The sequence below is a fragment of the Hyperolius riggenbachi genome, chromosome 1 (assembly GCF_040937935.1).
Source record: "Hyperolius riggenbachi isolate aHypRig1 chromosome 1, aHypRig1.pri, whole genome shotgun sequence".
NCBI lineage: Eukaryota > Metazoa > Chordata > Amphibia > Anura > Hyperoliidae > Hyperolius > Hyperolius riggenbachi.
The window spans coordinates 3,548,919-3,562,768 of NC_090646.1; the positions used below are offsets into that span (position 1 = coordinate 3,548,919).

Sequence of the window (13,850 nt, forward strand, 5' to 3'; positions counted from 1 at the left end):
GCATGCATGCTACTCAGTGTAGAAGGGAGCCCCGGAACCAGCATGCGTGCTTCTCAGTGTGGAAGGCAGACCCGGAACCAGCATGCGTGCTACTCAGTGTGGAAGGCAGACCCGGAACCAGCATGCGTGCTACTCGGTGTGGAAGGGAGCCCCGGAACCAGCATGCGTGCTTCTCAGTGTGGAAGGGAGCCCCGGAACCAGCATGCGTGCTACTCAGTGTGGAAGGGAGCCCTGGAACCAGCATGCGTGCTTCTCAGTGTGGAAGGGAGCCCCGGAACCAGCATGCGTGCTACTCAGTGTGGAAGGCAGCCCCGGAACCAGCATGCGCGCTACTCAGTGTGGAAGGGAGCCCCGGAACCAGCATGCGTGCTACTCAGTGTGGAAGGGAGCCCCGGAACCAGCATGCGTGCTACTCAGTGTGGAAGGGAGCCCCGGAACCAGCATGCGTGCTACTCAGTGTGGAAGGCAGCCCCGGAACCAGCATGCGTGCTACTCAGTGTGGTATAGAGGCCGCTCTGGGGGTCCCCTCCCTACCCTGACAATGTGGGGAGTGTAAGAGGTGAGGGGGCGGAGATATTCAGTATTTTACCACCAGCAGCATCATTTAATAGGAAATGTGGCCGCACAGTCTCCTACTACTGCGCATGCGGGGCAGCGCTAATCCACAGGCAGCGTCATCAGACACTACACCGGGACTAGGGGAGATCAGTGCGCATGCGCAACATGTGCGGCTCAGCGTTTCTATGACAACTTCTCTCCGCACACTGACAGCTCTGGCCCCGCCCAGAAAGACTCAACCACTTCCTGAATCACACGGCTGCACGTCTGACGTCACAGCCACGTGACGCTCAGCGACCAATCCTCCGCGCCGCGAGCTGCTGAGCCTGTGACGTCACCGGGCCATGGAAATGGCGGCGCCGGGAGACACGATGATCGCAATGCGGCTCCGCAACCAGCTGCAGTCCGTGTACAAGATGGACCCGCTGCGGAACGAGGTGCCCGCCCCCTGCCTGCAGCCCCGCCCCCTGCCGCCCACCACCTGCCTGCCTCTGCTGTACTTACCCGCTCACTATCCACTACTGCCCCGCCCCCTGCCTCCAGCCCCGCCCCCTGCTCTACCTACCTGCCTCTGCTGTACTTACCTTACATCAGCTACTGCCCCGCCCCCTGCTTCCAGCCCCGCCCCCTGCTCTACCTACCTGCCTCTGCTGTACTTACCTTACATCAGCTACTGCCCCGCCCCCTGCCTCCAGCCCCGCCCCCTGCTCTACCTACCTGCCTCTGCTGTACTTACCTTACATCAGCTACTGCCCCGCCCCCTGCTTCCAGCCCCGCCCCCTGCTCTACCTACCTGCCTCTGCTGTACTTACCTTACATCAGCTACTGCCCCGCCCCCTGCCTCCAGCGCCTCCCCCTGCTCTACCTGCCTGCCTCTGCTGTACTTACCTTACATCAGCTACTGCCCTGCCCCCTTCCTGCAGCCCCGCCCCCTGCTCTACCTGCCTGCCTCTGCTGTACTTACCTTACATCAACTCCTGCCCCGCCCCCTGCTCTACCTGCCTGCCTCTGCTGTACTTACCTTACTTCAGCTACTGCCCCGCCCCCTGCTTCCAGCCCCGCCCCCTGCTCTACCTGCCTGCCTCTGCTGTACTTACCTTACTTCAGCTACTGCCCCGCCCCCTACTTCCAGCCCCGCCCCCTGCTCTACCTGCCTGCCTCTGCTGTACTTACCTTACATCAGCTCGTGCCCCGCCACTGCTTCCAGCCCCGCCCCCTGCTCTACCTACCTGCCTCTGCTGTACTTACCTTACTACAGCTACTGCCCCGCCCCCTGCTTCCAGCCCCTCCCCCTGCTCTACCTGCCTGCCTCTGCTGTACTTACCTTACATCAGCTACTGCCCTGCCCCCTGCTTCCAGCCCCGCCCCCTGCTCTACCTGCCTGCCTCTGCTGTACTTACCTTACTTCAGCTACTGCCCCGCCCCCTACTTCCAGCCCCGCCCCCTGCTCTACCTGCCTGCCTCTGCTGTACTTACCTTACATCAGCTACTGCCCCGCCCCCTACTTCCAGCCCCGCCCCCTGCTCTACCTGCCTGCCTCTGCTGTACTTACCTTACATCAGCTACTGCCCTGCCCCCTGCTTCCAGCCCCGCCCCCTGCTCTACCTGCCTGCCTCTGCTGTACTTACCTTACTTCAGCTACTGCCCCGCCCCCTACTTCCAGCCCCGCCCCCTGCTCTACCTGCCTGCCTCTGCTGTACTTACCTTACATCAGCTCGTGCCCCGCCACTGCTTCCAGCCCCGCCCCCTGCTCTACCTACCTGCCTCTGCTGTACTTACCTTACTTCAGCTACTGCCCCGCCCCCTACTTCCAGCCCCGCCCCCTGCTCTACCTGCCTGCCTCTGCTGTACTTACCTTACATCAGCTCGTGCCCCGCCACTGCTTCCAGCCCCGCCCCCTGCTCTACCTGCCTTCCTCTGCTGTACTTATCTTACATCAGCTGCTGCCCCGCCCCCTGCTTCCAGCCCCTCCCCCTGCTCTACCTGCCTGCCTCTGCTGTACTTACCTCACATCAGCTCCTGCCCCACCCCCTGCTTCCAGCCCCGCCCCCTGCTCTACCTACCTGCCTCTGCTGTACTTACCTTACATCAGCTACTGCCCCGCCCCCTGCTTCCAGCCCCGCCCCCTGCTCTACCTACCTGCCTCTGCTGTACTTACCTTACATCAGCTCCTGCCCCGCCCCCTGCTTCCAGCCCCGCCCCCTGCTCTACCTACCTGCCTCTGCTGTACTTACCTTACATCAGCTACTGCCCCGCCCCCTGCTTCCAGCCCCGCCCCCTGCTCTACCTGCCTGCCTCTGCTGTACTTACCTTACATCAGCTACTGCCCCGCCCCCTGCCTCCAGCCCCGCCCCCCGCTCTATCTATCTGCCTCTGCTGTACTTACCTTACATCAGCTCCTGCCCCGCCCCCTGCTTCCAGCCCCTCCCCCTGCTCTACCTACCTGCCTCTGCTGTACTTACCTTACATCAGCTCCTGCCCCACCCCCTGCCTGCAGCCCCTCCCCCTGCCCTCCCTACCTGCCTCTGCTGTACTTACCTTACATCAGCTACTGCCCCGCCCCCTGCTTCCAGCCCCTCCCCCTGCTCTACCTGCCTGCCTCTGCTGTACTTACCTCACATCAGCTCCTGCCCCGCCCCCTGCTTCCAGCCCCTCCCCCTGCTCTACCTACCTGCCTCTGCTGTACTTACCTTACATCAGCTCCTGCCCCACCCCCTGCCTGCAGCCCCTCCCCCTGCCCTCCCTACCTGCCTCTGCTGTACTTACCTTACATCAGCTACTGCCCCGCCCCCTGCTTCCAGCCCCGCCCCCTGCTCTACCTGCCTGCCTCTGCTGTACTTACCTTACATCAGCTCCTGCCCCGCCCCCTGCCTCCAGCCCCGCCCCCCGCTCTATCTATCTGCCTCTGCTGTACTTACCTTACATCAGCTACTGCCCCGCCCCCTGCTTCCAGCCCCGCCCCCTGCTCTACCTGCCTGCCTCTGCTGTACTTACCTTACATCAGCACCTGCCCCGCCCCCTGCCTCCAGCCCCTCCCCCTGCTCTACCTACCTGCCTCTGCTGTACTTACCTTACATCAGCTCCTGCCCCACCCCCTGCCTGCAGCCCCTCCCCCTGCTCTACCTGCCTGCCTCTGCTGTACTTACCTTACATCAGCTCCTGCACCGCCCCCTGCTTCCAGCCCCTCCCCCTGCTCTACCTACCTGCCTCTGCTGTACTTACCTTACATCAGCTCCTGCCCCGCCCCCTGCTTCCAGCCCATCCCCCTGCTCTACCTACCTGCCTCTGCTGTACTTACCTTACATCAGCTCCTGCCCCGCCCCCTGCCTCCAGCCCCGCCCCCTGCCTCTAGCCCCGCCCCCTGCTCTACCTGCCTGCCTCTGCTGTACTTACCTTACATCAGCTCCTGCACCGCCCCCTGCTTCCAGCCCCTCCCCCTGCTCTACCTACCTGCCTCTGCTGTACTTACCTTACATCAGCTCCTGCCCCGCCCCCTGCTTCCAGCCCATCCCCCTGCTCTACCTACCTGCTTCTGCTGTACTTACCTTACATCAGCTACTGCCCCGCCCCCTGCCTCCAGCCCCGCCCCCCGCTCTATCTATCTGCCTCTGCTGTACTTACCTTACATCAGCTACTGCCCCGCCCCCTGCTTCCAGCCCCTCCCCCTGCTCTATCTACCTGCCTCTGCTGTACTTACCTTACATCAGCACCTGCCCCGCCCCCTGCCTCCAGCCCCTCCCCCTGCTCTACCTACCTGCCTCTGCTGTACTTAACTAACATCAGCTCCTGCCCCACCCCCTGCTTCCAGCCCCGCCCCCTGCTCTACCTACCTGCCTCTGCTGTATTTACCTTACATCAGCTACTGCCCCGCCCCCTGCCTCCATTCCCGCCCCCCGCTCTATGGCCTCGATTCACAAAGCGGTGATAACCCAGTTATCACGCCTAAAAGACTTTAGGCGTGATGACCTTTTCACCACTGAGTTATCACCGATTTTTCCTGCTCTTCGCGCGAAGTTACCGCGCGTAAGCGCGTTCGTGCGTACGCGCGTGGGAGCGCGCGCAAAGTCCCATAGGGCTTAATGGGAGCTTCGCGCGAAGCGTCGGGTGTTGCGCGCGCACTTACGCGCGTACGCGCGGCAACTTCGCGCGAGTTTCTTCTTATCATGCCTAAAGTGACTTTAGGCGTGATAAGGGCCTTTTCACCATGGTGCTAACACTTTGCACCGCTTTGTGAATCGAGCCCAATCTATCTGCCTCTGCTGTACTTACCTTACATCAGCTACTGCCCCGCCCCCTCCTTCCAGCCCCTCCCCCTGCTCTACCTACCTGCCTCTGCTGTACTTACCTTACATCAGCTCCTGCCCCGCCCCCTGCTTCCAGCCCCGCCCCCTGCTCTACCTACCTGCCTCTGCTGTATTTACCTTACATCAGCTACTGCCCCGCCCCCTGCCTCCAGCCCCGCCCCCCGCTCTATCTATCTGCCTCTGCTGTACTTACCTTACATCAGCTACTGCCCCGCCCCCTCCTTCCAGCCCCTCCCCCTGTTCTACCTACCTGCCTCTGCTGTACTTACCTTACATCAGCTCCTGCCCCGCCCCCTGTCTCCAGCCCCGCCCCCTGCTCTATCTACCTGCCTCTGCTGTACTTACCTTACATCAGCTCCTGCCCCGCCCCCTGCTTCCAGCCCCTCCCCCTGCTCTACCTACCTGCCTCTGCTGTACTTAACTTACATCAGCTCCTGCCCCGCCCCCTGCTTCCAGCCCCTCCCCCTGCTCTATCTACCTTCCTCTGCTGTACTTACCTTACATCAGCTACTGACCCGCCCCCTGCTTCCAGCCCCTCCCCCTGCTCTATCTACCTGCCTCTGCTGTACTTACCTTACATCAGCTACTGACCCGCCCCCTGCTTCCAGCCCCGCCCCCTGCGCTACCTGCCTGCCTCTGCTGTACTTACCTTACATCAGCACCTGCCCCGCCCCCTGCCTCCAGCCCCTCCCCCTGCTCTACCTACCTGCCTCTGCTGTACTTACCTTACATCAGCTCCTGCCCCACCCCCTGCCTGCAGCCCCTCCCCCTGCCTTCCCTACCTGCCTCTGCTGTACTTACCTTACATCAGCTACTGCCCCGCCCCCTGCTTCCAGCCTTGCCCCCTGCTCTACCTACCTGCCTCTGCTGTACTTACCTTACATCAGCTACTGCCCCGCCCCCTGCCTCCAGCCCCGCCCCCCGCTCTATCTATCTGCCTCTGCTGTACTTACCTTACATCAGCTACTGCCCCGCCCCCTGCTTCCAGCCCCGCCCCCTGCTCTACCTGCCTGCCTCTGCTGTACTTACCTTACATCAGCACCTGCCCCGCCCCCTGCCTCCAGCCCCTCCCCCTGCTCTACCTACCTGCCTCTGCTGTACTTACCTTACATCAGCTCCTGCCCCACCCCCTGCCTGCAGCCCCTCCCCCTGCTCTACCTGCCTGCCTCTGCTGTACTTACCTTACATCAGCTCCTGCACCGCCCCCTGCTTCCAGCCTTGCCCCCTGCTCTACCTACCTGCCTCTGCTGTACTTACCTTACATCAGCTACTGCCCCGCCCCCTGCTTCCAGCCCCGCCCCCTGCTCTACCTGCCTGCCTCTGCTGTACTTACCTTACATCAGCACCTGCCCCGCCCCCTGCCTCCAGCCCCTCCCCCTGCTCTACCTACCTGCCTCTGCTGTACTTACCTTACATCAGCTCCTGCCCCACCCCCTGCCTGCAGCCCCTCCCCCTGCTCTACCTGCCTGCCTCTGCTGTACTTACCTTACATCAGCTCCTGCACCGCCCCCTGCTTCCAGCCTTGCCCCCTGCTCTACCTACCTGCCTCTGCTGTACTTACCTTACATCAGCTACTGCCCCGCCCCCTGCCTCCAGCCCCGCCCCCCGCTCTATCTATCTGCCTCTGCTGTACTTACCTTACATCAGCTACTGCCCCGCCCCCTGCTTCCAGCCCCTCCCCCTGCTCTATCTACCTGCCTCTGCTGTACTTACCTTACATCAGCACCTGCCCCGCCCCCTGCCTCCAGCCCCTCCCCCTGCTCTACCTACCTGCCTCTGCTGTACTTAACTTACATCAGCTCCTGCCCCACCCCCTGCTTCCAGCCCCGCCCCCTGCTCTACCTACCTGCCTCTGCTGTATTTACCTTACATCAGCTACTGCCCCGCCCCCTGCCTCCAGCCCCGCCCCCCGCTCTATCTATCTGCCTCTGCTGTACTTACCTTACATCAGCTACTGCCCCGCCCCCTCCTTCCAGCCCCTCCCCCTGCTCTACCTACCTGCCTCTGCTGTACTTACCTTACATCAGCTCCTGCCCCGCCCCCTGCTTCCAGCCCCGCCCCCTGCTCTACCTACCTGCCTCTGCTGTATTTACCTTACATCAGCTACTGCCCCGCCCCCTGCCTCCAGCCCCGGCCCCCGCTCTATCTATCTGCCTCTGCTGTACTTACCTTACATCAGCTACTGCCCCGCCCCCTCCTTCCAGCCCCTCCCCCTGCTCTACCTACCTGCCTCTGCTGTACTTACCTTACATCAGCTCCTGCCCCGCCCCCTGTCTCCAGCCCCGCCCCCTGCTCTATCTACCTGCCTCTGCTGTACTAACCTTACATCAGCTCCTGCCCCGCCCCCTGCTTCCAGCCCCTCCCCCTGCTCTACCTGCCTGCATCTGCTGTACTTACCTCACATCAGCTACTGACCCGCCCCCTGCTTCCAGCCCCGCCCCCTGCTCTACCTGCCTGCCTCTGCTGTACTTACCTTACATCAGCTACTGCCCCGCCCCCTGCTTCCAGCCCCTCCCCCTGCTCTACCTACCTGCCTCTGCTGTACTTACCTTACATCAGCTCCTGCCCCGCCCCCTGCTTCCAGCCCCTCCCCCTGCTCTACCTGCCTGCATCTGCTGTACTTACCTTACATCAGCTCCTGCCCCGCCCCCTCCTTCCAGCCCCACCCCCTGCTCTACCTGCCTGCCTCTGCTGTACTTACCTTACATCAGCTCCTGACCCGCCCCCTGCCTCCAGCCCCGCCCCCTGCTCTACCTACCTGCCTCTGCTGTACTTACCTTACATCAGCTCCTGCCCCGCCCCCTACCTCCAGCCCCGCCCCCTGCTCTACCTACCTGCCTCTGCTGTACTTACCTTACATCAGCTACTGCCCCACCCCCTGCTTCCAGCCCCTCCCCCTGCTCTATCTACCTGCCTCTGCTGTACTTACCTTACATCAGCTCCTGCCCCGCCCCCTGCTTCCAGCCCCTCCCCCTGCTCTACCTGCCTGCATCTGCTGTACTTACCTTACATCAGCTACTGCCCCGCCCCCTGCTTCCAGCCCCTCCCCCTGCTCTATCTACCTGCCTCTGCTGTACTTATCTTACATCAGCTCCTGCCCCGCCCCCTGCTTCCAGCCCCTCCCCCTGCTCTACCTACCTGCCTCTGCTGTACTTACCTTACATCAGCTCCTGCCCCGCCCCCTGCTTCCAGCCCCGCCCCCTGCTCTACCTGCCTGCATCTGCTGTACTTACCTTACATCAGCTACTGCCCCGCCCCCTGCTTCCAGCCCCTCCCCCTGCTCTATCTACCTGCCTCTGCTGTACTTACCTTACATCAGCTACTGCCCCGCCCCCTGCTTCCAGCCCCTCCTCCTGCTCTACCTGCCTGCCTCTGCTGTACTTACCTTACATCAGCTCCTGCCCCGCCCCCTGCCTGCAGCCCCGCCCCCTGCTCTACCTGCCTGCCTCTGCTGTACTTACCTTACATCAGCTACTGCCCCGCCCCCTCCTTCCAGCCCCTCCTCCTGCTCTACCTACCTGCCTCTGCTGTACTTACCTTACATCAGCTACTGCCCCGCCCCCTGCCTGCAGCCCCTCCCCCTGCTCTATCTACCTACCTCTGCTGTACTTACCTTACATCAGCTACTGCCCCGCCCCCTGCTTCCAGCCCCGCCCCTTGCTCTACCTACCTGCCTCTGCTGTACTTACCTTACATCAGCTACTGCCCCGCCCCCTGCCTGCAGCCCCTCCCCCTGCTCTACCTACCTGCCTCTGCTGTACTTACCTTACATCAGCTCCTGCCCCGCCCCCTGCTTCCAGCCCCGCCCCCTGCTCTACCTGCCTGCCTCTGCTGTACTTACCTTACATCAACTCCTGCCCCGCCCCCTGCCTGCAGCCCCTCCCCCTGCTCTACCTACCTGCCTCTGCTGTACTTACCGTACATCAGCTCCTGCCCCACCCCCTGCTTCCAGCCCCGCCCCCTGCTCTACCTACCTGCCTCTGCTGTACTTACCTTACATCAGCTCCTGCCCCGCCCCCTGCTTCCAGCCCCGCCCTCTGCTCTACCTACCTGCCTCTGCTGTACTTACCTTACATCAGCTACTGCCCCGCCCCCTGCTTCCAGCCCCTCCTCCTGCTCTACCTGCCTGCCTCTGCTGTACTTACCTTACATCAGCACCTGCCCCGCCCCCTGCCTCCAGCCCCTCCCCCTGCTCTACCTACCTGCCTCTGCTGTACTTACCTTACATCAGCTCCTGCCCCACCCCCTGCCTGCAGCCCCTCCCCCTGCTCTACCTGCCTGCCTCTGCTGTACTTACCTTACATCAGCTCCTGCACCGCCCCCTGCTTCCAGCCCCTCCCCCTGCTCTACCTACCTGCCTCTGCTGTACTTACCTTACATCAGCTCCTGCCCCGCCCCCTGCTTCCAGCCCATCCCCCTGCTCTACCTACCTGCCTCTGCTGTACTTACCTTACATCAGCTCCTGCCCCGCCCCCTGCCTCCAGCCCCGCCCCCTGCCTCTAGCCCCGCCCCCTGCTCTACCTGCCTGCCTCTGCTGTACTTACCTTACATCAGCTCCTGCACCGCCCCCTGCTTCCAGCCCCTCCCCCTGCTCTACCTACCTGCCTCTGCTGTACTTACCTTACATCAGCTCCTGCCCCGCCCCCTGCTTCCAGCCCATCCCCCTGCTCTACCTACCTGCTTCTGCTGTACTTACCTTACATCAGCTACTGCCCCGCCCCCTGCCTCCAGCCCCGCCCCCCGCTCTATCTATCTGCCTCTGCTGTACTTACCTTACATCAGCTACTGCCCCGCCCCCTGCTTCCAGCCCCTCCCCCTGCTCTATCTACCTGCCTCTGCTGTACTTACCTTACATCAGCACCTGCCCCGCCCCCTGCCTCCAGCCCCTCCCCCTGCTCTACCTACCTGCCTCTGCTGTACTTAACTAACATCAGCTCCTGCCCCACCCCCTGCTTCCAGCCCCGCCCCCTGCTCTACCTACCTGCCTCTGCTGTATTTACCTTACATCAGCTACTGCCCCGCCCCCTGCCTCCATTCCCGCCCCCCGCTCTATCTATCTGCCTCTGCTGTACTTACCTTACATCAGCTACTGCCCCGCCCCCTCCTTCCAGCCCCTCCCCCTGCTCTACCTACCTGCCTCTGCTGTACTTACCTTACATCAGCTCCTGCCCCGCCCCCTGCTTCCAGCCCCGCCCCCTGCTCTACCTACCTGCCTCTGCTGTATTTACCTTACATCAGCTACTGCCCCGCCCCCTGCCTCCAGCCCCGCCCCCCGCTCTATCTATCTGCCTCTGCTGTACTTACCTTACATCAGCTACTGCCCCGCCCCCTCCTTCCAGCCCCTCCCCCTGTTCTACCTACCTGCCTCTGCTGTACTTACCTTACATCAGCTCCTGCCCCGCCCCCTGTCTCCAGCCCCGCCCCCTGCTCTATCTACCTGCCTCTGCTGTACTTACCTTACATCAGCTCCTGCCCCGCCCCCTGCTTCCAGCCCCTCCCCCTGCTCTACCTACCTGCCTCTGCTGTACTTAACTTACATCAGCTCCTGCCCCGCCCCCTGCTTCCAGCCCCTCCCCCTGCTCTATCTACCTTCCTCTGCTGTACTTACCTTACATCAGCTACTGACCCGCCCCCTGCTTCCAGCCCCTCCCCCTGCTCTATCTACCTGCCTCTGCTGTACTTACCTTACATCAGCTACTGACCCGCCCCCTGCTTCCAGCCCCGCCCCCTGCGCTACCTGCCTGCCTCTGCTGTACTTACCTTACATCAGCACCTGCCCCGCCCCCTGCCTCCAGCCCCTCCCCCTGCTCTACCTACCTGCCTCTGCTGTACTTACCTTACATCAGCTCCTGCCCCACCCCCTGCCTGCAGCCCCTCCCCCTGCCTTCCCTACCTGCCTCTGCTGTACTTACCTTACATCAGCTACTGCCCCGCCCCCTGCTTCCAGCCTTGCCCCCTGCTCTACCTACCTGCCTCTGCTGTACTTACCTTACATCAGCTACTGCCCCGCCCCCTGCCTCCAGCCCCGCCCCCCGCTCTATCTATCTGCCTCTGCTGTACTTACCTTACATCAGCTACTGCCCCGCCCCCTGCTTCCAGCCCCGCCCCCTGCTCTACCTGCCTGCCTCTGCTGTACTTACCTTACATCAGCACCTGCCCCGCCCCCTGCCTCCAGCCCCTCCCCCTGCTCTACCTTCCTGCCTCTGCTGTACTTACCTTACATCAGCTCCTGCCCCACCCCCTGCCTGCAGCCCCTCCCCCTGCTCTACCTGCCTGCCTCTGCTGTACTTACCTTACATCAGCTCCTGCACCGCCCCCTGCTTCCAGCCTTGCCCCCTGCTCTACCTACCTGCCTCTGCTGTACTTACCTTACATCAGCTACTGCCCCGCCCCCTGCTTCCAGCCCCGCCCCCTGCTCTACCTGCCTGCCTCTGCTGTACTTACCTTACATCAGCACCTGCCCCGCCCCCTGCCTCCAGCCCCTCCCCCTGCTCTACCTACCTGCCTCTGCTGTACTTACCTTACATCAGCTCCTGCCCCACCCCCTGCCTGCAGCCCCTCCCCCTGCTCTACCTGCCTGCCTCTGCTGTACTTACCTTACATCAGCTCCTGCACCGCCCCCTGCTTCCAGCCTTGCCCCCTGCTCTACCTACCTGCCTCTGCTGTACTTACCTTACATCAGCTACTGCCCCGCCCCCTGCCTCCAGCCCCGCCCCCCGCTCTATCTATCTGCCTCTGCTGTACTTACCTTACATCAGCTACTGCCCCGCCCCCTGCTTCCAGCCCCTCCCCCTGCTCTATCTACCTGCCTCTGCTGTACTTACCTTACATCAGCACCTGCCCCGCCCCCTGCCTCCAGCCCCTCCCCCTGCTCTACCTACCTGCCTCTGCTGTACTTAACTTACATCAGCTCCTGCCCCACCCCCTGCTTCCAGCCCCGCCCCCTGCTCTACCTACCTGCCTCTGCTGTATTTACCTTACATCAGCTACTGCCCCGCCCCCTGCCTCCAGCCCCGCCCCCCGCTCTATCTATCTGCCTCTGCTGTACTTACCTTACATCAGCTACTGCCCCGCCCCCTCCTTCCAGCCCCTCCCCCTGCTCTACCTACCTGCCTCTGCTGTACTTACCTTACATCAGCTCCTGCCCCGCCCCCTGCTTCCAGCCCCGCCCCCTGCTCTACCTACCTGCCTCTGCTGTATTTACCTTACATCAGCTACTGCCCCGCCCCCTGCCTCCAGCCCCGGCCCCCGCTCTATCTATCTGCCTCTGCTGTACTTACCTTACATCAGCTACTGCCCCGCCCCCTCCTTCCAGCCCCTCCCCCTGCTCTACCTACCTGCCTCTGCTGTACTTACCTTACATCAGCTCCTGCCCCGCCCCCTGTCTCCAGCCCCGCCCCCTGCTCTATCTACCTGCCTCTGCTGTACTAACCTTACATCAGCTCCTGCCCCGCCCCCTGCTTCCAGCCCCTCCCCCTGCTCTACCTGCCTGCATCTGCTGTACTTACCTCACATCAGCTACTGACCCGCCCCCTGCTTCCAGCCCCGCCCCCTGCTCTACCTGCCTGCCTCTGCTGTACTTACCTTACATCAGCTACTGCCCCGCCCCCTGCTTCCAGCCCCTCCCCCTGCTCTACCTACCTGCCTCTGCTGTACTTACCTTACATCAGCTCCTGCCCCGCCCCCTGCTTCCAGCCCCTCCCCCTGCTCTACCTGCCTGCATCTGCTGTACTTACCTTACATCAGCTCCTGCCCCGCCCCCTCCTTCCAGCCCCACCCCCTGCTCTACCTGCCTGCCTCTGCTGTACTTACCTTACATCAGCTCCTGACCCGCCCCCTGCCTCCAGCCCCGCCCCCTGCTCTACCTACCTGCCTCTGCTGTACTTACCTTACATCAGCTCCTGCCCCGCCCCCTACCTCCAGCCCCGCCCCCTGCTCTACCTACCTGCCTCTGCTGTACTTACCTTACATCAGCTACTGCCCCACCCCCTGCTTCCAGCCCCTCCCCCTGCTCTATCTACCTGCCTCTGCTGTACTTACCTTACATCAGCTCCTGCCCCGCCCCCTGCTTCCAGCCCCTCCCCCTGCTCTACCTGCCTGCATCTGCTGTACTTACCTTACATCAGCTACTGCCCCGCCCCCTGCTTCCAGCCCCTCCCCCTGCTCTATCTACCTGCCTCTGCTGTACTTATCTTACATCAGCTCCTGCCCCGCCCCCTGCTTCCAGCCCCTCCCCCTGCTCTACCTACCTGCCTCTGCTGTACTTACCTTACATCAGCTCCTGCCCCGCCCCCTGCTTCCAGCCCCGCCCCCTGCTCTACCTGCCTGCATCTGCTGTACTTACCTTACATCAGCTACTGCCCCGCCCCCTGCTTCCAGCCCCTCCCCCTGCTCTATCTACCTGCCTCTGCTGTACTTACCTTACATCAGCTACTGCCCCGCCCCCTGCTTCCAGCCCCTCCTCCTGCTCTACCTGCCTGCCTCTGCTGTACTTACCTTACATCAGCTCCTGCCCCGCCCCCTGCCTGCAGCCCCGCCCCCTGCTCTACCTGCCTGCCTCTGCTGTACTTACCTTACATCAGCTACTGCCCCGCCCCCTCCTTCCAGCCCCTCCTCCTGCTCTACCTACCTGCCTCTGCTGTACTTACCTTACATCAGCTACTGCCCCGGCCCCTTCCTGCAGCCCCTCCCCCTGCTCTATCTACCTACCTCTGCTGTACTTACCTTACATCAGCTACTGCCCCGCCCCCTGCTTCCAGCCCCGCCCCTTGCTCTACCTACCTGCCTCTGCTGTACTTACCTTACATCAGCTACTGCCCCGCCCCCTGCCTGCAGCCCCTCCCCCTGCTCTACCTACCTGCCTCTGCTGTACTTACCTTACATCAGCTCCTGCCCCGCCCCCTGCTTCCAGCCCCGCCCCCTGCTCTACCTGCCTGCCTCTGCTGTACTTACCTTACATCAACTCCTGCCCCGCCCCCTGCCTGCAGC

At 62.6% G+C, this 13,850-nt stretch overlaps 1 protein-coding gene across 1 annotated transcript in view; it reads left to right on the plus strand.

Moving 5' to 3' along the window:
* Window positions 1-803: 803 nt before the first annotated feature.
* The window catches only part of PCGF1 (polycomb group ring finger 1), a 116,937-nt gene continuing 103,890 nt past the window's right edge, over window positions 804-13,850 (plus strand). Inside the window, exon 1 of the mRNA XM_068251714.1 lies at window positions 804-995. Within this exon, the coding sequence (XP_068107815.1) occupies window positions 903-995 (93 nt within the window). The 5' untranslated portion in view covers window positions 804-902. The remainder of the gene's footprint in view (window positions 996-13,850) is intronic.